The following is a 24,785-nucleotide window of genomic DNA, read 5'->3' as shown; positions in this document are numbered from 1 at the left end:
TTTTCAAGAGACATATTTCTGAATAAGGTCTGAAGAAAGAATAAATGGAAACTAATAAACCCCATAGGACTGACATGCTTATGTAAGAATGCTTTTAAAGATAAAATATTACTATTATCCTAGCACAGAGAAGGCTGAGCGCTGAAGAATTGGTGCTTTGGAATTGTGGTGCTGGATAAGATTCTTCAGAATCCCTTGGACAGCAAGGAGATCAAACCAGTTAAACCTAAAGGAAACCAACTCTGAATATTCATTGGAAGGACTGATGCTGAAGCTCCAATACTTTGGCCACCTGATGCGAAGAGCCGACTGATCGGAAAAGACCCTGATGCTGGGAAAGACTGAAGGCAGGAGGAGAAGGGGACAACAGCTGGTTAGATAGCATCACTGACTCAATGGACATGAACTGGAACAAACTTGGGAGATAGTGGAAGACGAGGAGCCTGGTGTGCTGCAGCCCACAGGGTCGCAAAGTCAGACTCAACTTAGTGACTGAACAACAACAAATTATTCTAACAACAGGACTTAACTCTCAATCGGAATTATCATTAGAAACCCTTCTGGATATTTTAGAATCAAGTCTTTTCAGGTAGGTGCAGAGCAAATGCAGTCCTACAATATCAGAGATCTAGTCTTACAATACCTAAGGTAATACCTAGTAAAAATGTCCATTCAGAAGATTTTAACTAAGTATTATTTTAAGTAGGGTGGAGATTTGGGGTTTAGGTGATAATTCTGTCATTAGGTTGGTTCAGGAAGCAAACTGAATGTTCATTTTCTACTTCATTGTTGATTAGCAATTAAAAGAATTTGGCCTACCTGCTGTAAATAAGCGCTGTCAAGCTAAACAAAGTACAGGGTTTGTAATGAAGATAGTAAAAGTTGGATGTTAATGCACTTCTCTTATTTTAGTTAAAGGAACAATGTTAATTTATTCAAGTGTATATATTATGTATCAGATAATTGATCAGTTTTGCATCCATATTCAGATTGCAAGCAGTTGTCTTCTTACATGTGGGTGCAAAATACAGCATTAAAAGATTAGTTATTAAAAAAAAAAGATTAGTTATGTCACGTGAGGTGCATTAACATTAATTATTCATTTTCCTTTTTCATCGCTTAGTAGATTAAGGCTAAAAGAACCATTCTGAAGCCAATAAAAATGAAAGCAAGCTCATTAGTGATAATGAATGAAGGTGACAACAGGTTATTTTTACAGAGTCACTAATGAACTGTAGGCATTTTCATTTAAACATTAAAAATGCTACACCTGAAAAATTTAAATCATTTAAATTAAAACAGGACCCCAAAACACAACGATGAGGACAACACACAGAAAAGTCACTGAGAAACAGTTAGGATTCAGTATTAATAGATAAAAACCATCTTAAAATTTTTGAGCGAATTTTTTCAAAAGACTACAGTTGTTTCGGTTTAACGCAACTAGCTCTAATTAGGCAAGTTTAAAAACACGAAATAAAACAAAGCTTCTGCTCCCAGGGGAAAGCCATGAATCTAAACCCACACACCCCCGGTGCATGCTGGTTAGTTCTACTGTGATGTGAATTTAAGGGAGACTCCACAAAACCCAGGATCCATTTCATTCTCTCTCTTACTCCACAGGGACAACGGGAACTCAGAGCAAGAACAAGCAGAGTAACTTGGTGCTCGAACAGTTCAGCGTTCTTTACCTTTTCCAGCTCAGAGGGGAGAGGACATCTCTGACACTCACAGGGGCAGCACGTGCAGGCTGCCTCACAGAAATGGCCTCGCTCAGTCCTCACCACCTCAGAGGAAGTAGCTCTGTTACCCACTGAGCGGAGGCGGGAGCTCAGACAGAGGCCTTGGAGGACTTTCCCCCAAATGACACAAGTCCTAAAGGCGGTGGGGCTGGAATCTGGACTCATGTCTGACCCCAAGCCTGCGCTCTTGACCCCCTTGCATCCTCACTCAAGCATGAGAAAGGACCTGGATTTTCCTACTGGGCCCCAAGGACAGAATGATGCCCAGCATGTGTGAAATACAGGGAAAGGCAAGTCTCCCAGCATCTGCTGGGACGCTTTAATTATTAGGGCTTTTTTTTATTGGAACAGCTGCCTGGGTTGGTGGGGGCAGTGTGTGGCTGCCATCAGAGAGGCATGGACACACTGGGGAGGGCTGGCCTGGTGGCTTGAAGCCATTTCAGCTCAACGTGTCAGCTGTGTAGGAAGTAAAGCTAAAGTGGTAGGACTGCCTCCCCAAGGCAACAGGTGACAACCGGCCTCCCGCACCTGTTGTGGCCCAAACACACACGGGCCCGAGTGGCCAGTCAAACAGAGTGGTCAGTGGCCAGCCTGCTTCTGGCACCTGAACTTTTCGAAACAAAAAGTGCTTTAGGAAAGGAGCCATCAAAAGATGATGACCCACCACAAATGGCAGGGACCCCACGCCTGCAGCCCAGCTCACACTGGAGAAGGGCGCTCTGGAAAGGGTCCCCACTGGCAAGTTCCTGGGGCTGTGAGGCTTTCCGGGGGTGGAGAGGGCTGCTCCCTGCCTCCCTGGACCGTCTGTGAGGTGAATGTGTAAACAAACAGCCCCTGACAGAACCCGGCGAGACTCAGACAAGGACAGAAGTGAAGCATCTGGCACACTGTGATGCTCACAACTGCTGGCTTCCTTCCAGCCGAGGGAAGCCACGGGGCACACTGTCGGGTCTCAGTGACCCTGGGGGAGCGAACGGGCCCGTCTTGTCCACAGGGGTGGAGAACTACACGTTCACACAGGGGGCTCTGGACTCACACTTCCACTGGGTCCAGCAGACATCCAAGCCTGAGGCCTCTGAAAGCCACCCTGACCCCTACACCCCTGGCCCCCACACCTGGCGGCCAATGCCCAGCCCCACCCGGCATTCCCGCTCGCCTGCACCGGCGCCACGGCCTCCCGCCCCGTCTCCCTGTTCCCACCCTCTACAGTCTCTTTGGGCAGAAGCCAGAGAGAGCCTTTTAAAGCCTAAGTCAAACCTTTTCATTCTGGGGTTCAAAATCTCTAGAAGCTCCCCACCCACCTCAGGTTAAAAGACAACAATTCTTACCGTGACCCACAAGGCCCCACGGGACGTGTCCCACCCCTGTAAGCCCCTCTCTAGCACTCAGCCCCTCTCTCTCCAGCCCTAACTGCACCTCTACAGACTGGCTTCCAAACTGCGACCCAAGCTCACAAGGCTTCGGGAATGCTGCACTCCAGCCTCCAAGGCACTACTCTCCCTGGACATCTGCCTGCCGCTCTCCCTCTTGCCGGTACCTCCTTGACCCCCTGCCCAAACTGGCTACATACCATCCCTCTTTTCCATCACTCATCAGCCCCTCACCTTATAACCACCTGGCAAGTCAGACCTGTTTACCACCCACTAGAATGCAAGTTCCCGAGAGCAGGGACCTTTACCTGTTGATTTATCCCTAAGTGACCAGAACAACGCCTATCAATTGAACGCTTGCTGAATTGAACATGAAAGTGAAAGTGAAGTCGCTCAGTCGTGTCCGACTCTTTGTGACCCTATGGACTGTAGCCCACCAGGCTCCTCCCTCCGTGGGATTCTCCAGGCAGAGTACTGGAGTGGGTTGCCATTTCCTTCTCCAGGGGATCTTCCAGAACAGACCTATTCTGGACATCAAGAGTCCAGTTTTTAGTTGTAAAACCATGTCGTTTAGTTTGCCTCTTTAGTCATCTCATAATTTTTAATCTTTGAACTTATGCTCCTAAAACATCAGTCAGCTTTTCATCATGCAGAAACCTTTCAGTCCTAATAATGCTCTTGTTTCAATTTGAAATGAGACATAGAAACACAGAACCTGTAGCCTATCACTCAAAATAATAACTCTAACCTATATATCCAAAATCTCCCATGATCCTCTCCACGAGCCCTGAATCCGGGCAGGCTGAACTCATCCCGCCCCTCTGCTCCCTCCAGTAGAATACACCCCCTTCTGTCTCTGGACTGACCATGGAATTACAGCACCCCCTGACTCAGCACCTCCTCCACCCGCAGATAAGGTCACCCCCTCCCATGGAATCCTATAGCTTTGTACCTTTCACTCTTGGCCCTTGGTCCTGTGTTAAAGCTACCTGTGTGTGTATTTTCATAATCTCCCATACTAAGCTGCAGATATCCTGAAGGTGGGGATCAAGTTTACTAAGCTTGTAAATGACAGTCATGGTTTCAAGAAAGCCTAGAGAAATCTGATTCATAGAGTCAGAAGGGAGGAGCCCAACACCCTTATCTGATATACTCCTTCAGTCCATCAGTAAACACTCCCAAGCTCATCCTGGAGCCTACTTCTCTCATCCTTGCCTCGCTGTGGGGGCAGACACCACTGGACTCCCATCAGGATACCCAGCCTCAGGATCCTCTGAGACATTACTGTAAGCACAGCTGTTCACAGCTCGTTAGCAGGTTTTCACAGAAGGACTTGTGCCAAGGCCATTTTCTACACTGTGCACAATGCTGGCTTCCAGGGACTTCCCCGGTGGTCCAGCGGCCAGGACTCTGAGCTCCCAGTGCAGGTGGCCAGGGTTCCATCCCTGGTCAGGGAACTAGATCCCACATGCCACAACTAAGAGTTTACATGCTGCAACTAAGACCCGGGGCAGCCAAATACATAGAAAATGCCAAGTGCTGGCTTCCGGGGACTTCCTTCCACTGGATTTCGGAACAATATGTGCACATCTTCTGTTGCACACCCAGGCTTCCAGGTTTTAAAGACTACTTTTGTAATTCGTTTTCTGCGTAGAAATCCAACTTTTGTCGGATCTGCTTTAAGGAGTACAAAATTCCAAATTCAAAATTACCAACAGAGTTTTTAAAGATGTCATGAAACTGAGAGGCCTTAAAGCTAAGACTTGAAGTCTATAGGAAACACTTTGTTCACCAGGGAATCAACCAATTGAAATTTAAACCCCAGCTTCACTACTAACTAGCTGTGTGAGATTATTTAACCTAAGTTCTCATTTTCTTGTTTATAAAAAGTGGGAACGATACCTCCCACCTCAGAGGACTGCTGTGAGAATTCAGTGAGACTTCTGAATTTTGTGTTTCCATTAATGCCAACAAAATTCATAAAAGGTCTTCTCTATTGAGGTGTAGCTGACATGTCACACTGCATTAGTTCCAGGTGTACAACATGAAGACGCAGCATTTGCATCCACAGCAGAACGATCGCCACGAGAAGCCTAGTTGCCCTCTGCTGTCACACAGTGCTACCAACAAATCCTGTGTGCTAAGAAGTTTTACTCTCTTGGCAACTTTCAAATATACATGATGATATTATTGACTACAGTCATCTTGCTGTACATTACATCCCAATGACTCACTCATTTTACAACTCAAAGTATGCACCTCAAAATTCATTTACCATGTTATTCATTCTGAATTGGGTGGGGCCAACTAAAACCCTTCACAGAGGGCTGGGAAATGTGCACAACTAGCCTCTCAAATTATTACAATGTCTATTATATTATTTTTAGTGTGACTTAGTTAGGGCACCCCATATACTGAAGGCTTAACAGAAGTGGCATACTTATGTTTCTTGGCAACAGAATACACATAACCTAAATTCACCAATGGTGACATTAAGTACATTCACAATGTCGTACAACCATCAATTATCCAGTTCAAAAACGTTTCATCACCTGAAAAGGAAACCCTGTACCTATTAAGCAGTCACTCCCCCTGTCCCCTCCCTCAACCCCCAGCAACTACCAATCTGCTTTTTCTCTTAAGGACTTGCTGATTCGAATTTTTGAATGAGTGGAATCTTAAATATGTAGCCTTTTAATCTGGTTTCTGTCACTTGGGATGTTTTCAAGCTCCATCCATGTTTTAGCAAGCATCAAGACTTCATTCTTTTTTATGTGTGAGTGACATTCCATAGTGTGGATACACAGTATTTTATCTATTAATCAGCCACTAGGCGTTTGGGTGGTTTCCACCTTGTGCCTGCTGGGAATAATGTGAAAGTTCTGTGTGGGCATAAGACCTTTAAGGGGTGGAGTTGCTGGGTCATAAGTTCCTGTTTTGAGGAACTGATAAACTCTTTTCCAATGCAGCTGCTCCATTTCACATCCCCGTCCCCGCGCCCCCCCCACCCCGCCCCCTCCTCCAACCAAAGCGCAAGAGTTCTCGTTTCTCTACCAGCACATGCTGGCGTCTCTTTAATTACAGCCGCTGTTGGGTGTGGAGTGGTACCTCACTGTGGTTATGACGTGCAGATCCCTAATGGCTAATGATGCTGAGCATCTTTTCATGTGCTCCTTGGCATTCTTCTTTTTAAATTGAGGGATAGTTGATTTGCACTGGCCTCCTTACTTTTAATAATCTGTTAAGTCATTCAGACCAGGAAAGAGTACCTGAGGAAGTGCGTTTACTTCCAAATGGCTGAAGACCAGAAACATTCAGAACCCCTCCTGGGCTCACAAGGAACCGCCCACGACCCCCACAGCACCCCCAGTGTGCTTGAGAACAGGTGTCCGGCAGCGTCAGGGCAGGCCGCACCCACACCGCGATTCCGACCACTCCGGTCGCGGGTGCGACCCTCTCCCTTGACCCCTGTGGTCCTCCCCTCAGCCGGTCACAGCGGCCACACCCTGTGCGTGTCTGGAGCCTTTGACCAAAGCCACCCTTCCTTGGCGTAAAGTCCCTCCGCCTCCTCTTTCTGCGTTAGCACTTCGTGTTTTTGTTTCTGCCTCCTAATTTCAGGCCGAGCATAGCGCCACGAATAGAGTAAGCCGCCTGCGAGGGTTTGGGAGCGGGCGCAGGCGGCTCTCGTCAAAGGGACAACGCCGTCACCGGGCAGCGCCCCGAGGGCCGCCCCACCTCGCGGAGACCTGTCGATGGCGGCGCCCCCGACCCGCTGCTCTGCGGCAGCATTTCCTTCTCCAGGGGATCTTCCTGACCCAGGGACTGAACCTGCATCTCCTGCATGGCAGGTGGATTCTTTCCCGCTGAGCCACCGGGGAAGCCCTTTCATACCTGTGAAAAGTGAAAGCGAAGTCGCTCAGTCGTGTCCGACTCTTGTGACCCCATGGAGTGTAGCCTACCAGGCTCTGGTCCATGGGATTCTCCAGGCAAGAGTACTGCAGTGGGGTGCCATTTCCTTCTCCAGGGGATCTTCCCGACCCAGGGACTGAACCTGGGTCTCCCGCACTGCAGGCAGACGCTTTACCGTCTGAGCCGCCAGGGAAGCTTCATACCTGTATTTTTGCTAATTATAATACATCACTGCACATACCGTTACTTCAAAGCTGGGAGGAGAAATATCTTTCTTATAACCTCTCTGTAGAAAGGTACAATTTACAATACAGAACACCTTCTCACAGTTTTAGGAATTTATATATACTTATATCAATATGCCTGGGGGCTTCCCAGGTGGCTCAGCGTAAAGACCCCACCTGCAATACGGAAGACGCAGGTTCAATCGGGAAGATCCCCTGGAGGAGGGCATGGCATCCCATTCCAGTATTCTTGCCTGGAAAATCCCATGAAAAGAGAAGCCTGGTGGGCTGCAGTCCATGGGGTCACAGAGTTGGACACGACTGAAGCGACTGAGCATACCACTGTGCCTAGGTGACGCATGGACTTCCGTGGTATGTGTTTATATAGATGTTATAAATTAGAGATTCACAGATTGTAAGCCCATCTTTCTCCATAGTTAGGCCTTTTTTGCTTCAAAAGAGGAGCAATTGCCACTTGAAAACTGAAATGGTAAGTCATTTACAAAGTTGGAATAAATGGTCATGTAATAAGTGTTTCTACTATGAAATACAAAGCCTTGATTATATCTGATGAAAAATACAAAATACAGACTTCCTGCATGAAGAATCAGTTTCAGATTGTATGATGCTTTACTATTTTACACAACCTTTTATTTGAACTATAATGGACAGGATGATCTGACACCATAAAATTAATCATGTCAGAAAAAGCTCCTCTTTTCGACACATAGAAAATTACATCAGCGTAATAGGCGGCACCGCTGGCAGACTTCCTGGGCTCCAATTAACCTGCCATTAACCAGATGAGGGACTTTGGCAAGTTATCTAACTCTCTTTGAATATCAGTATCCTCATCTGTAAAATGAAAACAATAATAGCACCTGCTTTAGAGAATTATCACAGTGAGCAAAGGAGTTCATATGCATTTGGCAGGCACAAAGTTAAGCAAATAAAATAAACTCCTTATTAACTCTTTCCTATTTTTGTGGGAAAGAGTTTAATCTCTTTAAAGTGAGCCTTACATGCAACTAAAAGATAAATGGTTTTGATCAATAACAACTGCTTTGGCTCAACTTAGCTTTCTCATTGCCTCTGGTATTAATTCTGTTTTACCTAAATTTTAGGAATCTGTTTGAGATACTTCTCTGAATAAACAACATTTCTTTAAAAATATTTTAGGTTTCCGACCCCCTGCTCTTATTTTTAAGACCCAAGACCGTCAGGTTGGATTTTGAGTGTCAACAAGACAAAAGAGTAATAAACATTTTTTTAAACTGCATATCAATAACAAAAGCAAACCTATGATTGTCTAGGTTCCCTGATGCTGAAGAGATAAAATCTGTTTTGCGCTCAATTTAGGAAATTGGCCTAAACAATTTAATAGATGCTTGAAAATAATGTAATAGCTGGCTGAATTGGAACAAAGTAACATAGTCTAAATAGACGTAACCTTGAGGTTCTTACACCTCACAGGGAATCTGTCAGCTCCCCAAAGCAGTTTCCTTTTATTCCTTGAGAAATAAATGAGAACAAGCTTTATTTTTCTATGGTTTAAAGATGAAAAAATGGATTCAAAGTTTCTTTTGAATATTTTGCCAAAATATTTTCCCCTGACCATTTCTGTTTTCCCTTTCCAACCTTTTCCATATTTTCTAAGTTTTAAAACATAAACGTCATTTGGTTTAAGGACAAAACTGGAAGTTTCAGACAAACTTCAGTTTCCTTTTTTAAACGAGGACTGTTCCTAGAGTGGAACTGTGTACCTGCGATAAAGATTTATGTGCACAGTTCCAGGTACACACCCTGACGATCTGAGTCACATGAACATTATTCATATGACTTACTCTTTGACAAACATAGTGGATTAAAATATTTTACCTGCCAAATCCTGGCTGCAGAGCTCTGGTCTTTGGCTTTGCATTTGTTTGTTCGTTCCTCCCTCCTGACAGGGCAAGGCAGTTTTGCCCCTGAGCTGTTTGGCCGCTGTGGTTCCTGGGACTGTGCTGTGATGTGTGTGAAACCCCAGCACTTAGTAGCAGTCTGTAGGAACAATCCCAGAAAGTGCAGTCCTAAACCCAGGTGGTTAAGGAGCTGCTTTTTGTTTGGAGAGAAGGATATCGAACCCCTCACATGGTTGCTGGTCTTGACTTAAGCAACGGGATGGCCCTACAGGCCTTCCACTGTCAGGTAAGGCCTGCCAGGGGCCAGGCCACAAACAGTTCAGGTCTCAGCGGCCAAAATCCTCTGCACCCTGACAGCAGCTGCAGACAACCACGAACAAGTGGGCACGGCCGGGTCCCACTCACATCTCAGTTACCTATCGGTGCTGGCCACCCCTTGGCTCTAGTTTGCTCAGTTAAGGTACAACTGATGAAAGGCGAGGCTTCAGTAAAATGAATTTGAAGGCAATTTCAAAATATATGCTAATTCTTATTAGAATCTTCAAGTGATAAGAGAGCATTTAGCACAAAAATGATTAAAATGTGGCATTTCTCTTGAATCATTAAAATATTTTTCTATCAGTTTCAATTACAGTTGAGAAGAAGTAATGACACTTTCTCAATATTTTCTACAATAGGAGAACAGACTTTATTCATAAGGGACCTTTAAGTTTCAAAAGAAAACCATCAGGAATGACTTCCTTGGGAAAAGGATATATAACTAACCTATAGAAAATTAAAACCTCCTGTTATTTCTTAAGTTTTAGACAATTAGAATAGCTTATAACTTTTAGATATTTAAAGTATTTTCTATAAAGTCTGAGTCACTTCCCCACAAAATTGGCAGAATACCTTTGTATGAATATGACAGAAAATAAAGGGAGCATTTCTATTGCTTTGCAAGTTCTAAATATCTTACAAGAGTTTTATCAAATGGTAAGTCCTATTATATCAACTATTTTTATTTTCTAAGAAGTAAACATAATTTAAATCAGAGAAGCTCCACTGTTACTTGGCATTTCTACTTTTCATTTCTTGGTGACTTTCAATGACAAAACTTTTATACCTCCATAGGCGACCCCAATATGCAAGAGAACAATGAGATGACAAAAAAAAAAACCCTTCCAGAAAGACTCTCTCATGAATGATAATCAAGAGGCACTACAAAGCATCAGCAGAATTAGACTGTCAAGAACCCCAAACTACATAGATAATAAAAAGGATCAAAACAGAAAACAAAGCTTTTTTTAAAAGTTGATCAGCAAATGCAGTAACTAAAAGACAAATAACCCAATTAAAAATGGGCAAAGATCTGAACAGACCTTTCTCCAAAGATATGAAATGGCCAGTAAGAATGTGAAAAGATGCTTGATATTATTAACTACTAAGGAAATGTGAATCAAAAAAAGTCCAAATGCGGCAGTACTTCATACTTCCTAGGACGGCTGTAATAAAAACCAACAAACCAAACAGACAGACAGTAACAAGCTCTGGCAAAGCTGTAGAGAAACTGGGCCCCTCATACACGGCTGGTAGAATGTATGTGCTCAGGTGCTCTGGCATGTCCAACTCTTTGTGGCCCCAAGGACTGAAGCGCTCCAGGCTCCACCTGTTCATGGAATTTTCCAGGCAAGAATACTGGAGTAGGTTGCTATTTCCTACTCCAGTGACTCTTCCCAAGCCAGGGATTGAACCCTATCTATCGTGTCTCCTGCATTGGCAGGCAGATTCTTTACCACTAGTGCTATCTGGGAAGTCTGGTGGAATGTATAACAGTGCATTCCATTTGAAAAACAATCTGGCAGTTCCTCAAAGGGTTATATTTAGAGTTACGATATGAACCAGCAATTCCACTCCTAACTGTATACCCAAGAGATGGAAAAATGTAGGTAAACACAAAATTTGTACACAAATGTTCATAGTAGCAGTATTTTTAGTAGCTAAGAGGGAGAAGAAACCCAAATGTCCATCAACTGATAAAATTAAATGTGGCAGATCTATACAATATTCCATTTATGTGAAATGTTTAGCAAAACCATACCTATAATAGACAAAATATATTAATGGTTAAATATGGCTGGAGTTGGAGGTGAATGGGAAGTGACTGCTAATGGGTATGAGGTTTCTTTTTGGAGTGAGAAAAATATTCTGAAGTTGACTCTGATGATAATTTAAAACTTTGTGAATATACTAAAAATCACTAAACTATATTACTTTAATGGGTGAACTGTACTGTGCATTAATTAGATCTCAGTAAAACAATTATAAAAATATAATAAAATTAATTTGGATAGTAATGAGACAGAATGAAATTGAAAACAACAGAATTGACTTGAAAAAATCTAAATGCCATAGACAGTAGGCCTTTCGAAAACACCGTATCTGAAAATGCACGGATAAAAATGTGTAAGACTCCCAAAAACACCTACAAAACAGTGCTAACAGAAATTTTTAAAGTTCCAAGTCAATTTTCCATTTCTTTATACATTTATAACTGACAGTAAGAGAGTTTTTAGTGTTTCTGACAAACATTTTTAAAGGTCACAGGACAATCATAATTTCTCCCACTGATTAAGACGGCTTTGCATAGTTTTAACTTGTATGGCCATCTTGTGGTCTTGCCTATATTTAAAATTAATGAGTTAAATGTATCATTTCAGAAATTAGAAAAGAACAGTAGAGTAATCCCGAAGATGGTACAAGGAAGAAATTAAGGGTAAGAGTAGAGATTAATGAAATAGAAAATGAAGATACAATAGAGAGAATTGAAAAAATCTGTTCAGGAGTAACCAAGGATAATCAAGGCAAAATGTATATTCTTATGAATATATCACCCACTTCATGGAAGAGAATAATGCTGATGAAAACAAGCGGCACAGATTTTTGAGTTCTCAAACACTTGTGAGCGTATGAAGTGACGAGAGAGGCATCTTTCTGGTCTAGGAGACTTCAGAACACACTCTCTCCCATCTCCTAGCCACCCAGAATGAACCGCTTCCTCAGTCTGCCCCACTCAGGAGGGGGCCTGCGGCAGTGCAGGCTGGCAGCGGCGCTGTAGCGATGCGAGCCTCACTGAGCCTCTCTCAGGCGATGGGCACCCCACGGGAAAGGAAGACCTGGCCGGCCTCCTGGCCTGCTCACAGGGTCGTTCCTGGGCGGCACCTGGGCTGCCCACCACACTCGCCTAGAGGTCACGACCTCACAGCCCCTGCCGCCTTGCTTGGCAGCAGCGCACGTGGCTGCCCGAGGAGGTTATCTCAGCCCGAGCAGAGGCCATGACCACCACGCTGGCTCTTCTAGTCTATGGGCTCCCCGAGGAAACACGGGCTGAGCACCCGCCCTCAGAGGTAGACCTGGGAGGTCATGTCCACTGCTCGGACTCCCGAGGATGAGACGAGGCAACGTGCTCACAGCACGCACCTACCAAGATCTGAGTTTCTACCTGAAACTCAGTCCAAAAGTTAAGCAACAGGCCTAAGAAGCCAAACGTTATGTCTGAACACTTCTCGTATTTCCATCTTCCTCGACCCATGACACCTGGTGTTCCTGGGTGGGCCCCTAGACCATGAGCTCGAAACAGCACCCGGGCCGCCCCTCCCCAGGCTTTGGATGCTCGGATACCAACGATTCCTGGTCATCTCCTTCTCGAAGAGGTCCCCACTGAGCGGGTTCCATTTTCTTCTTCTTCAGCGACCTGACTGGCTACCTCTTTCCTTTCCCTTGGCCTCAGGGATGTGCAGTCAAGTGCGGAGGTGAGGAACCCAGATTCTCAAGTCAGACCACCTGCTGTGTGGTCCGGGCACACACTCCCCTGCAGGTCTTAACACCAGTACCACAAGGTCAGAAACCAGACAAGAGAATCTTCTTGAAAAACAAGAAAGACACAATCTACTTCAGGTCTTTCTCTTTTTCCTATGAATTGTCCTCTGTTCTTCCATACAGGAATTTAAACAGAAGCAGAGTATTTTAGTCTAAACTTTAACAAGATAAACTAAGTGAATCAAAAGCAGAACATGTCAGGCCTCCAAAAGCAACTCCAACAAGGACAGAACTTTCTCATGGAATGGCTGTGAGTAGAAAATTAAGTATATGATACAGTGAATATACGTGAAAAGGACAACTTGGAACAGAAATGAAACACAGCAAGTAATTTCCATCCCCTCTGAATGAAACACATACGCACGAATGCTTTCCTCACTGAAGCTGAAGTTTTAAGACTATGTTTATAACAACACGGTTGCTGTGGAAACAGTTGATTCAACAGTATGAACTCACAGCTGAATCAAGTAAGGTGTGGAACAGAAGTCTTATTCAAACAGTGGCAAGAACCATAAAACATTAAAAAGGCACACTGAATGACGGTGAGTCAAAGCACCATATGTTTTAACCTAAGGATCAGGCATTTTTTTTGCCTGATGCCTGACACAAATAGGATGTTTCTTTTTAATTAAGTTCTATTTTTGGAACCCTATAATCAGTCCAATCATCCCGCAAACATCCTAAGTTTTACTGCTTCTGTCCACATAACAGCATGTAATTTTTTTTGACACTGTGTATTTTATTAAATTCATCCACTTTGAATGGGGTTACCAGAAATCAGATCTTGCCAGAGCATGCAGAAGTTATGGCACCAACAGAAGACAACTCAGGGTTTTGAAAATTTTCTGCATGTAACCGATTCTATTACATATCGCAGTACTGGCTTATTCATCATTTAGCATCACTTCAGGCTTAGCTTTTGGCTACAGGTTTCAAGACTATGAACTCTTTAAGTACAAAAGGTATCAGAGAATGTTAACAAGGGCCCATATCCACTGCCTTACCCAGCAGCCCAGCCTCCAACCCCAGAACCGTCACCACACCTCGAACTTGTTCCGTGGCTTTTATGGGTCAGTTAAGAGCTTTCCAAGCGATCTTGGGAAAACACTGTATCTAAAAAACCCTCAAGACACTTAGCACAGAAACCCATTATCTGAACCTTAAACACATGCTCCTTTGCCCCTCCTCTGCTTCCCGGTCCACTTTTTAACTGGAGAGGGACGTACTTTTCTTTAAAAAGAAAGTACACACACTGTACCGATCCTTTCCCCTGGTTTTCTGAACCCTTCAAATTCTGACACATACTGTAAGTCTGAAATGTTACCCTTTGTCAAGTAAGATGTGTTCAACAAGTTTTTAAAATGATGCTTCTATGTGAGGCTCTGGAGACGGCACAGTAAGCGAGCTTTGTACGGAGAAGCCTCGGCGCGCCCGGGTGTGGTTGCCCGCACCCTCCGCGAGTGCACAGGGGATCCATTCATACCAGCAAAGCCGGAAAAATCACAACCCAGGGCGACTGGGGAAGCAGCGACGGCCAAGAGCAGAGCGTAAAGGAGCCGGACTCTGCGGGGTGACTCACAGGAAATGCTCTGCCAGCGGCGGGAGGCCCGGTGCTCACCCCTCCAGTTAGGAATCTAGGTCAAGGCTCCCGGGCTTCATGCTTCAGGGGGGACCTGGGGCCCAAACCTCAGGGGCAGAAGCGCAGTTCCCAGTGGCCTGCCCTCATCTAAGCCTCCACCGTGGACAGACCGCAGAGAAGTCCATCACCGCAGAGGCGAAGGAGCCCGAGTGCCCCCTTTCTACTCTGGATTTGTGCCACTTCCCCATGTGCTCTTCTCCAGGTTCGCAGGACGGCAGCCCAGGAACCGCGGCTCAAGTTAGGTGGACAGGTAATGGACGGTTAGCTCACCCAGCTCTGTTGACACGGGGGACCCGGTGGCAATCTCCCCAATCTTGGCCACTCCATCGTAGTAGGCTCTTCCTGCCAGGATCATAGCTAGAGAGGGAAGGTGGCACACAGTCACTTACACACAGAAAGGAGGAAGCAATACAGGTTTCCTTCCAAACACCTGAGTCCCTTGTGGCCAAGGCGAGCGTGGCTGAGAGGGCAGGGGCGGTGCTCGAGAGCTGTGCTGGGTGGCGGACCCCCACACTGGACAGCACCCAGGGCACCCTTGTCTCTGACCAGCCCTGGGAACCTTCAGCTGCAGGGGCTGGAGGCCCAGAGGAGCTGCTCTTGATGCCAGTCCCAGAGCGGTTGTGTTCCTAACACAGGCTCCAGGCTGGGACATGCCCACTCCAGCCAGCTGGTCACTTACAGCAACACAAGCCTGCAACACTGTTAGCTGGAGGGGCTTGTATGGGGTAGCCTAGGCACCGGGGCCTTTGACGGCATTTTTACCTTTTCCTGTTGAAACAGATAATCTAAGGCACAAGCAACTACCATATTGTTGCCAGGAGAAAAGTGTATGAAATCTGAAATACATTATCATTTCAAAAAACGCCATTACCTGAAAAATAACCGAATGCTCTGCTTTTCTTTCCCCTCCTTTTTGGCAGAGACAGGAAAACTTATCTTAAAAATCACATTTCTCCTTTAAAACAGAGTCTGAAAACTACATTATAAGGTATAGAAATCTGCTTTTGATTTGGTTTACTTTTTCTTTCCTTTTTTTTGGGGGGGTGGGCGGTGGTTGGAGAGCATGTCAGAAGCAAGACAAATCTGGGTTTGAATTCCACTGTTACTTCCAACTAACTAACATGACCTTGTTGGGCAAGTTAGTTTCTTTTCGGAAACAAAGGATGTTAATCTAAAAACGCCATAAGAGCATGTGTATTGGACAAACTAGTCGAAGCTGCTAATACCAATCCCTTCTCTTACCTTACAGCAGGCTGGGTTTCAGGAGACTGATGGTATGCAGTAAGCAAGATTTTCAATAAGACCTAGGCTATTTAGTGTGACTTTGGAGAAAATATTTTATCTTGCTCAAAGGCTGGCTTCTTACACAGACCTCACTTTGCCTGGGAGCCTTGGAGATCACAGGATTTTGGAGATAAAAGAGCCCTAAGCAATCTCCTCTCACTGAGAAGAAAATCTGAGGCCACATCAGCCACTCTGCCCCAGTGTAGAGCAGGAATTGTTTTCAAAGATGGATTTTAAAAGATATTTCAAGTTGAAAAAAGGTGGAAGAAGTCATAGACTTAATTAACCTACAAGTCTCATTGAAGATGCTGCTGCTGCTGCTGCTAAGTTGTGTCAGTCATGTCTGACTCTGTGCAGCCCCACAGACAGCAGCCCACCAGGCTCCTCCGTCTCTGGGATTTTCCAGGCAAGAACACTGGAGTGGGTTGCCATTTCCTTCTCCAATGCATGAAAGTGAAAAGTGAAAGGGAAGTCACTCAGTCGTGTCCGACAGTATTACTGTAATGGTCTACCACAGTATTATTTCATAAGACTAAGGATGGCAGAAAGCAAAGGACTAAAGAGCCTCTTGATGAAAGTGAAAGAGGAGAGTGAAAAAGTTGGCTTAAAACTCAACATTCAGAAAACGAAGACCATGGCATCTGGTCCCATCACTTCATGGCAAATAGATGGGAAAACAAAGGAAACAACGGACAGACTTTATTTTGGGGGACTCCAAAATCACTGCAGATGGTGACTGTAGCCATGAAATTAAGATGTTGGCTCCTTGGAAGAAAAGTTATGACCAACCGAGACAGCATATTAAAAAGCAGAGATATTACTTTGCCAACAAAGGTCCATCTAGTCAAAGCTATGATTTTTCCAGTGGTCATGTGTGGATGTGAGTGTTGGACTATAAAGAAAGCTGAGGGCCGAAGAATTGATGCTTTTGAACTGTGGTGTTGGAGAAGACTCTTGAGAGTCCCTTGGACTGCAAGGAGATCCAACCAGTCCCTCCTAAAGGAGATCAGTCCTGAATATTCATTGGAAGGACTGATGCTGAAAAGCTGAAACTCCAATACTTTGGCCACCTGATGTGAGGAACAGACTCATTTGAAAAGACCCTGATGCAGGGAAAGATTGAGGGCAGGAGGAGAAGGGGACAACAGAGGATGAGATGGTTGGGTGGCATCACTGACTCAATGGATGTGAGTTTGAGTAAACTCTGGAAGTTGGTGATAGACAGGGAAGTCTGGCGTGCTGCAGTCCGTGGGGTCGCGGGGAGTTGGACACGACTGAGCGACTGAACTGAACTGAGGATAATCATAAAGCATAATTATAAATAAAGAGCAACAACAAAAGCATTTAGGTAGACTCTCCAAATCGCTACTTAAGTTAATTCATCTACCAGACGGCATCACAGGGTGCTGATGTTACCACCCTGTTTCATGAAGGGGAGCAGAGCAGAGACATTCTGGGCCAGACCCACGGTCAGTGAAGAAACAGAGGCAGTGCACGCAAGGCCAGCTGGCGTGGTCACTTCCTCAGTTCAAATCATGGTGCTTTTTGACTCTTTGGTCTCAGCTAGCACTGAAAAAGAGGTGACTCCACCTAAAAACAAGGCTTATAGCCAGTAAGCTGTCAACTTGATATATGTAATATTTTAGTGGGAAGATTTAAAATTGTGAGGTACTGATAAGCTGAAAAGCAAATTAGCAGGAGAAGGGTAATACAGGATTACACAACACAAACAAAATTTTTGGTCTGTATCCACAAACTACATTGAAATTTTTTCAATTTCAACAGTTTCAAATTTTTCCAGTTTCACTAACTGTTGACTTATATTTAAAACTATTAAACCTTCTTAGTCTAGTAAAATATCCTGCTTTTATGATAAAGCTGTGTTAATGTAAAAATTATTTATCCAGAAAAAAAAGAAACTGGTATTTTCATAATCGTGCTTCCTCTTGTGAATATATTAGAGATTTTATACCAGCTACTGTTTTAAGGAATGAAGCTTTTTGGTTTTCATTTAGTGGCTGACCAGCTATTTCATCAACCTAAACTACACACTTCCACCAGAAAAATTTTCCTTAAAATATGTTTTCACTAAGTTACCGTTCTGCTCAAAAAGCTTCAGTGGCCTCCCACTGCCCAGGGGGAGCCTGTCTCACTCCACAGAGTTCATCGTGGATTTTTACAATTGTGGCCTTCAATGAATCATACCTCCCAGCTGGTGGTGTTGTCTAGGACACAGAGGAGTGGTTTGGTCATGTGACTTGCTTTGGCCAATGGGGTAGAAGCAGGCATAATTCCCACGGGGCTTGTACTCTTGGGACAGCCACCCAGGCCTGAGAAAGGAGGTGAGCCCAGCCCTGGCCCCAGCTGATTCTGACTGCAGTGCAGAGTCTCGGGCATACAGGCAACTGTACTGCTTCTACAGGACCATTGGAAATAGCGAACTATTGTCATCTGAAGCCATCAAACTCAGGGGCAGCGTGTTATACAGCAACAGGTAACCGATGCTGCATCCAAATACGCTAATAATGGGACCTCATTCCACCTTAAGTTTGCTACTCCTGCACGCTCTGCACCCATGCGAGTGCGGACCCCGGGGCTCGGCTTGCAGGCTGTCTCTTCTGTCTGGAGCACGAGAGAGCAGTGGCTGCCTGCTGCCACCTGTCAGCCCGCTCAGCTCCCGCACGCCTCCTGCCTGCTCTTCTCCTGACTTCCTGCTCAGACCCCCTGATTGTGCTCTTCATGAGCAGTGCCTGCTGCCTGATTGCACACGTGGCATCATTGACTGTACTACAGATTCTTACCAAGGACTTGACATGTTTTATTGAAGTTTCTCAGTGGCTTCAGCTAAAAACAGATGGCCTGCAGAAATTCTGGAAACACCTTATGAAGTGCAAAATAGGCCTCAGGAGGTATTAAAGTGATAAGAGGCCTCTGGGGAGAAGTCCTGTTAGCAGGAGGCTAAGCTGTGGGCTGTTCACTGCGTCACTTTATAAATCTCTGTCTCAGAGAGGCAGCTCATGCTAGAAAGGAAAAAAACAATTGCAGGTCAGAGTGCTCTCCTTCATGGTGATGGAGATAAGGCGACAACTTTGTGTTCTTGTGACTGGGTGATCATCAGGGGAGAAAAAAGTGAAAGTGTTAGTCGCTCAGTCATGTTCAACGCTTTGTGACCCCATGGACAGTAGCCTGCCAGGCTCTTCTGTCCCTGGAATTCTCCAGGCAAAAATACCGGAGTGGGTAGCCATTCCCTTCTCCAGGGGATCTTCCTGACTTAGGGATCACACCGGAGTCTCTAGCATTACATGTGGATTCTTTACCTTCTGAGCCACCAGGGAAGGCCCCCACCCCCTCATCAGGGGAGAATCAGCTTGCAAAACAAGGCTCCAGCTTGTTAAAAGAGGGAGGGGGCACCCACAGAAGTCGTCCATACTGCCGGGGGCGTGAGGGAGGAAAAGGCCAGGCCTGCTGCACTTCCTGACACTGGACACCGGCCGAGAGCACCAAGATCCAGAGGAAAGTCAACAAGCAGTTTATGGGGGCAGCGACTGCAACAGCAAAGCGCCTGTCATCCCACGTCCCAAGTCTTGCCAGCACCTCCCCTTTCCTGGCACATGCTCAGGCTGAGGGTGTGAGGGCGCAGGTTTATTTTCAAAACATCACCAGGGAGCAGCTGGAGGTGGGGGTATTGTGAAGGACAGAAGCAAGACGGGAAGAAGAGACACAGAGCTTGACCTGAAGGCTTCTTCAAATCTCAAACTGTTGGAAACTAAACTTTCTAGTTTGGTCCTAGTGAATCAGGGCAGACGGTAAAACTGGGATCTGAATGTTTGGCGGAGGGTGACACGTGCTACACACGGAGAATGGTTCTGACCGTGTTAGAATTTGATGATTATTTTCAAGGTGATCACTGACAACACCCGCCTTGGGGAGGGGAATGCACGTGTAGACGCACATCATCTTCCTCAAACGGAATCTGTTCAAACCAGCAACTGACTCTAGTTCACAGAGAGACAAAAGCTAATGCTTGAGTCCATTTTAAATGAGAATCTAAGTTCAACTTTTAATTTAGATGTTTTTCTACTCAGGCTAAACATCTATTTCTCATATTACTAGCAAAAGTGATACATTGCCCCCCCCCCACCAATGATACACTCAAAGATACAGAAATTCTTCTATATAAATAAAAAGGAGAGTAATTCCTATGCTTTAGGATCCTAACATTTTAACTACCTTTTTAATATATTGGTTTACAAAGAATCTGGTTTATAAAGTAGAAACCATGTTTATATTTTAATGATATAAAAGACTAAGCAGTTTCAAAAAGCAAAATCTGATATTTAAGATATGCCACTTATAGTAGTCTATTATTCAATTCAGTCATTTCAAATAAACTAATATCCTACCATTGAAAAGTTCTGTAGATTAATTATAAACTGTACCAATTTAAAGATATTTTAGAAATTAAGTAGCAAGTATTTAAAAATAATTAAGTAAAATATTTAACGAGTGGCTTTTGTATGCCCTCTATATTTATAAATTTAGAAAACAGACACTTACCATTAACAGCTTTTTCATAATTTTTCCCTAGGTTTATTAAATTTCGTAGCCCAGGATTGAACTGTTCCATTACATTCTGAAAAGCAAACAAAAAACCAAATTAAGAAAATAAGTGACCACTAGACCAAGTAACCTTTAGAGGTTGTCATCTGCATAGCCGAGGATCCCCATGTGTGCCCAGTGGTACCGTCCACAAAGTCACAGATGCTGATTCAAAAGCAGGAAAGAGAACATCCATCCTGACTGAGGGAACTGGTGCGGCCACGTGACCCTGGCCACGCCTGCCCCGGAGCTGCCTAGAACGGACTGTGAATGGAGTCTGCAGCAGACATACAGTCCCCACAAAGCACACCCTGCAGGGGGCTGTCAGTTCAGAAGCCAGTGCTCCTTTTGGGTTTAGCTAAGTTAATGGCCGTCACACTAGTAATAGGAAATATGGGTGCATGACAGGAACTTAAGTATATGGACAGTGTTTTGGCTATCAATAAAGATTTTTGGTCCATTAAGAAGGATGAGTGCCAAACAATTGATGCTTTCAAACTGTGGTGTTGAAGAAGACTCTTGAGAGTCCCTTGGACTGCAAGGAGATCAAACCAGTCAGTCCTAAAGGAAATCAAGCCTGAATATTCGTTGTAAGGACTGATGCTTAAGTTGAAGCTCCAGTACTTTGGCCACCTCACCTGATGCGAAGAGGCAACTCACTGGAAAAGACCCTGGTGCTGGGAAAGATTGAAGGCGGGAGGAGAAGAGGGTGGCATAGGATGAGGTGGTTAGATAGCATCACTGACTCAATGGACAGGAATTTGAGCAATAGAACAGACATTTCTAAGAGCTATTTTTGCTCTGCCTAATTACTAGGAGGGGGATGGGTGTGGATGGCTCTAGGACACAGGACAGCCGGGAACGTTCTTTGTAGGTGGGCACTGGCATTTTCTCCCGGCCATCAGTTCATTCGTTACGTATTTGTGGAGTAGGCACCAGGCCCTGTGCTCACAGCAGTGGAGGTGGAGATGTGGTTTCCCATTCTGGGCTTCATGATGCTCTCATCTCTGCAGATGTCACGGATTTCATTTTTAAAAGCGTAATTTCTACATCAAGAGAAGGTCATAAACAGAGAGAGAAGTGCTATGACAAGTATAAGACAGGCAACTATTTAGAACATTAAAAATGCTATCCTAAATCTGATCTTACAGACAAGAAATCATTCCTATGAGGCTCTGAATATATTTGGTGACTGAATATATTTGTCCCACCTACAAACAATAAGCTTCACAATATTAATCTTTCCAGATAGGCCAGTCAAATCCTCTTTACTGCCTGCCTCCACCAAAATGTGTACCTTGTTTGTAGAGGCCCAAGCAACAAAGAATAAAAAAACCACACAACTTCCACAGGGGTGAAAACATGACGCATGTATTCTTGGGGATAAAGAGGTTCTCCATTACATGTTGTGGGGGAGAAAACATAATAACTTTTATTATAACTGTTCTTTATTTAAAAACATTATAACTTTCATTTAATATTATTAAAAGTTTATTTATCAACTTTTATTTTATTAGATGCATTTTATTAGACACTGATAGAGGCTTATCATGGAAAATAATCCCTGCCTCAACCCCTCCCTGGCCTTACTCCCATGTAACAGCTCCACTGAAAGTGCTCTTTTGTATTTACTGCCATCGTTTTGATTAATATTCTTGACTTCTTGACTTTGGACAATAATCACTGGCCTTCTGCTATGGTAAACAGCTCTACTTTCCTTGTTCCCAGTCTTTTCTACATAACAGCAGTTTCCTGGCAAATCAATAGTCAATATTTATTAAACTTTGTAAGTACTGGTCACTACAATGCAAAGAATGTGCCAAGAATTGTGCTTCCTTTCTTGCTACACCTTTTTGTTTCTCCTGAGATTAACAAGTCTCATTCCAATGCTTCCTTAGATTTTTCCATGAATCTTCCTCACACTCCATGAAATCTAACAGAAGCCTATTGATATTTTTCAAGCCGAAGTTGTCAGTTAATCTTCAATTTTTTTTTTTTCTCCCAGAACGTCCCCAAGGACTCTCTGTCCTCCTGCTCAGCCCAGCATGACCGTTTCCTGCCACGCTGTTGCCCTCATTGTCCCTTTTTGGTCCTCCATGTGAGAGTCTCATTAGCTGGGTTCCACATCTTCCTCTTTCTTCATTCATCCCGATTTGCTGGAGGTCATTCTATAAGAATGATCTGAGAAATGACATAGGAGGTAGGTGTAAGTCCCCATGTGTCTGAAATCATATTCACCTTGATGTTTGATTGGTATTTCGCTGGGCAGAGTATTTCAGGTTGAAAGTGATTTTCCCTCAGGATTTAAAAGATACTGCTCCTTATATATTATTGTCTTTATTTCTTTTAAATAATTTTATTTGTTTTCAGCTGTGCTGGGTCTTTGTTGCTGCACAGGCTTTTGTCTAGCTGCAGCAAGCACAGGCTCTAGGGTGTGCCAGTAGCCGAGGCTCCTGGGCTCGGGAGCACAGGCTCAGCAGCTGTGGCGCACCAGCTTAGTTGCTCTGAGGCAAGGGGGAGGCCTGCTGGATAAGGAAGACTCCTTACCACTGAGTCACCAGGGAAGCCCTCCACTGTCTTTATTTTATTTTTGATTTATTTATTTTTTACTTTACAATACTGTATTGGTTTTGCCATACATCAACATGAATCCGCCACGGGTGTACCTAAGTTCCCACTCCTGAACCCCCCTCCCACCTCCCTTCCCATACCATCCCTCTGGGTTATCCCAGTGCACCAGCCCCAAGCATCCTGTATCCTGCATCAAACCTAGACTGACAATTCATTTCTTATATGATATTGTACATGTTTCAATGCCATTCTCCCAAATCATCCCGCCCTCTTCCTCTCCCACAGAGTCAAAAAGTCTGTTCTGTACATCTGCGTCTCTTCTGCTGTCTCGCATACGGGGTTATCGTTACCATCTTTCTAAATTCCATATATATGTGATAATATCCAGTTTTGCTACTGAGAAGTCAGCTGTCATTTGTATATGACTTTTTTTTTTTTAATGAGATGGCGCAGGGGAAGGGGCTTATTCCTAGAACCCTTCTCTTTATTCCTGTGTTCTGAAACTACAGTGGTCTGCCTCACTGTGGGTATTTTTAAATTTACTTTACTGGCACTCAAGCAGACCCTATCCATAGAGAAAATTACATGCTTCAGGTCTGAAAAACATTCCTGTTTGATTCTCATCTCTTCATTCTCTGGAACTCTGAGAAGGATTTTATATAACCTGGATTTATTCTCTAATCATCTTACCCTTTTCCTCTGATTCTTCATTTTTTTGTTCTGTCTCTGACAGACAGCCTCAACTTTACTTTCCAACTCTTCTGTTTTTAAAACTTTTGATATATTTTTGGGCTCTTTCAAGTTTTTTTATTATTCCTTTTAAAAGGCATCCTGTTCTTGTTTTATGGATGTGGTATCATCTCTTATCTGAGTAAACTGTAATTTGAAGGGTATTATCTGCCAGTCCCCCACTGTTTGGTATCTAACTGTCTTTCATGTTGGAGGCATTCCTCAAATGTCTGGTGATCCTTGACTATCAGTTTGTATTTAGGAATCAAGCCCTAAAACGCTGGCTGGAAGTGTGTGCATGTGCATTCAGGGTGGCTACTGACTAGGCAGCTTCATTCTAAACAACTGGACAGCAAGTCAGCTGTAAAGAAACTGGACAAGAGACAGTAACCAAGGGCCACTGGGTCTCTCCAGAGAAACTTCTAACTTCCTATCCCTTGGGGGTGGGGGTGGGGGAATGGCAGTCACCAGGGAGTCGGCTTTCCCAGGTCTGGAAGGCGGTTGGGTATCCCACAGCTCACTGTGCTAACTTCTGAGTTTCAGTCCCTCGGCTGGGGACTGAGACTGCACCTCGGCTGCCAGGCAGAAGGAGCAGCTGTGACAGTGGCGGCTGGGGCAGGCAGGGGGCCTGGAGGCGAGCCGCCTGAGTCACGCCTGTCCTGGCCCTGCGGCTCCCTCCTCCTGCGGGGCCTGCTCCGCAGCCTGGGCGGCTCTCTGGGGTGAAGGGCTCAGTTCTCTGCGGCGCTCCTCTCTTCAGGGTAAGGCAGTTATCACACCTCTGTCCATCTCTATCACCCCAAATGTCTTTAGGCTTTTAGTCAACAGATATTTCCTTTCTCAGGTGTCTACACTATGGATTTACAGGGGGTTTAAGTTCCTTTGCCATCATTTTAATGTACTCTCGGAAGAGAAGAAAAACATATGAGGTCAATGGGCCACGCTTAACTGGAAGTCCACTC

General features: G+C 44.6%; 1 protein-coding gene across 1 annotated transcript in view; it reads right to left on the bottom strand.

Moving 5' to 3' along the window:
- The window catches only part of BAIAP2L1 (BAI1 associated protein 2 like 1), a 76,858-nt gene that overhangs the window by 28,240 nt on the left and 23,833 nt on the right, over window positions 1-24,785 (bottom strand). The window contains exons 2-3 of the mRNA XM_018040635.1: window positions 20,485-20,560; window positions 14,914-15,000 (exon numbers count right to left, since the gene is read on the bottom strand). Coding sequence (XP_017896124.1) covers window positions 14,914-15,000; window positions 20,485-20,560 — 163 coding nt within the window. The remainder of the gene's footprint in view (window positions 1-14,913; window positions 15,001-20,484; window positions 20,561-24,785) is intronic.

Source organism: Capra hircus, chromosome 25 (genome assembly GCF_001704415.2).
Source record: "Capra hircus breed San Clemente chromosome 25, ASM170441v1, whole genome shotgun sequence".
Lineage (NCBI taxonomy): Eukaryota > Metazoa > Chordata > Mammalia > Artiodactyla > Bovidae > Capra > Capra hircus.
The sequence above is the reverse complement of the archived record's forward strand: the minus strand, read 5'-3'. Positions and strand labels throughout refer to the sequence as shown.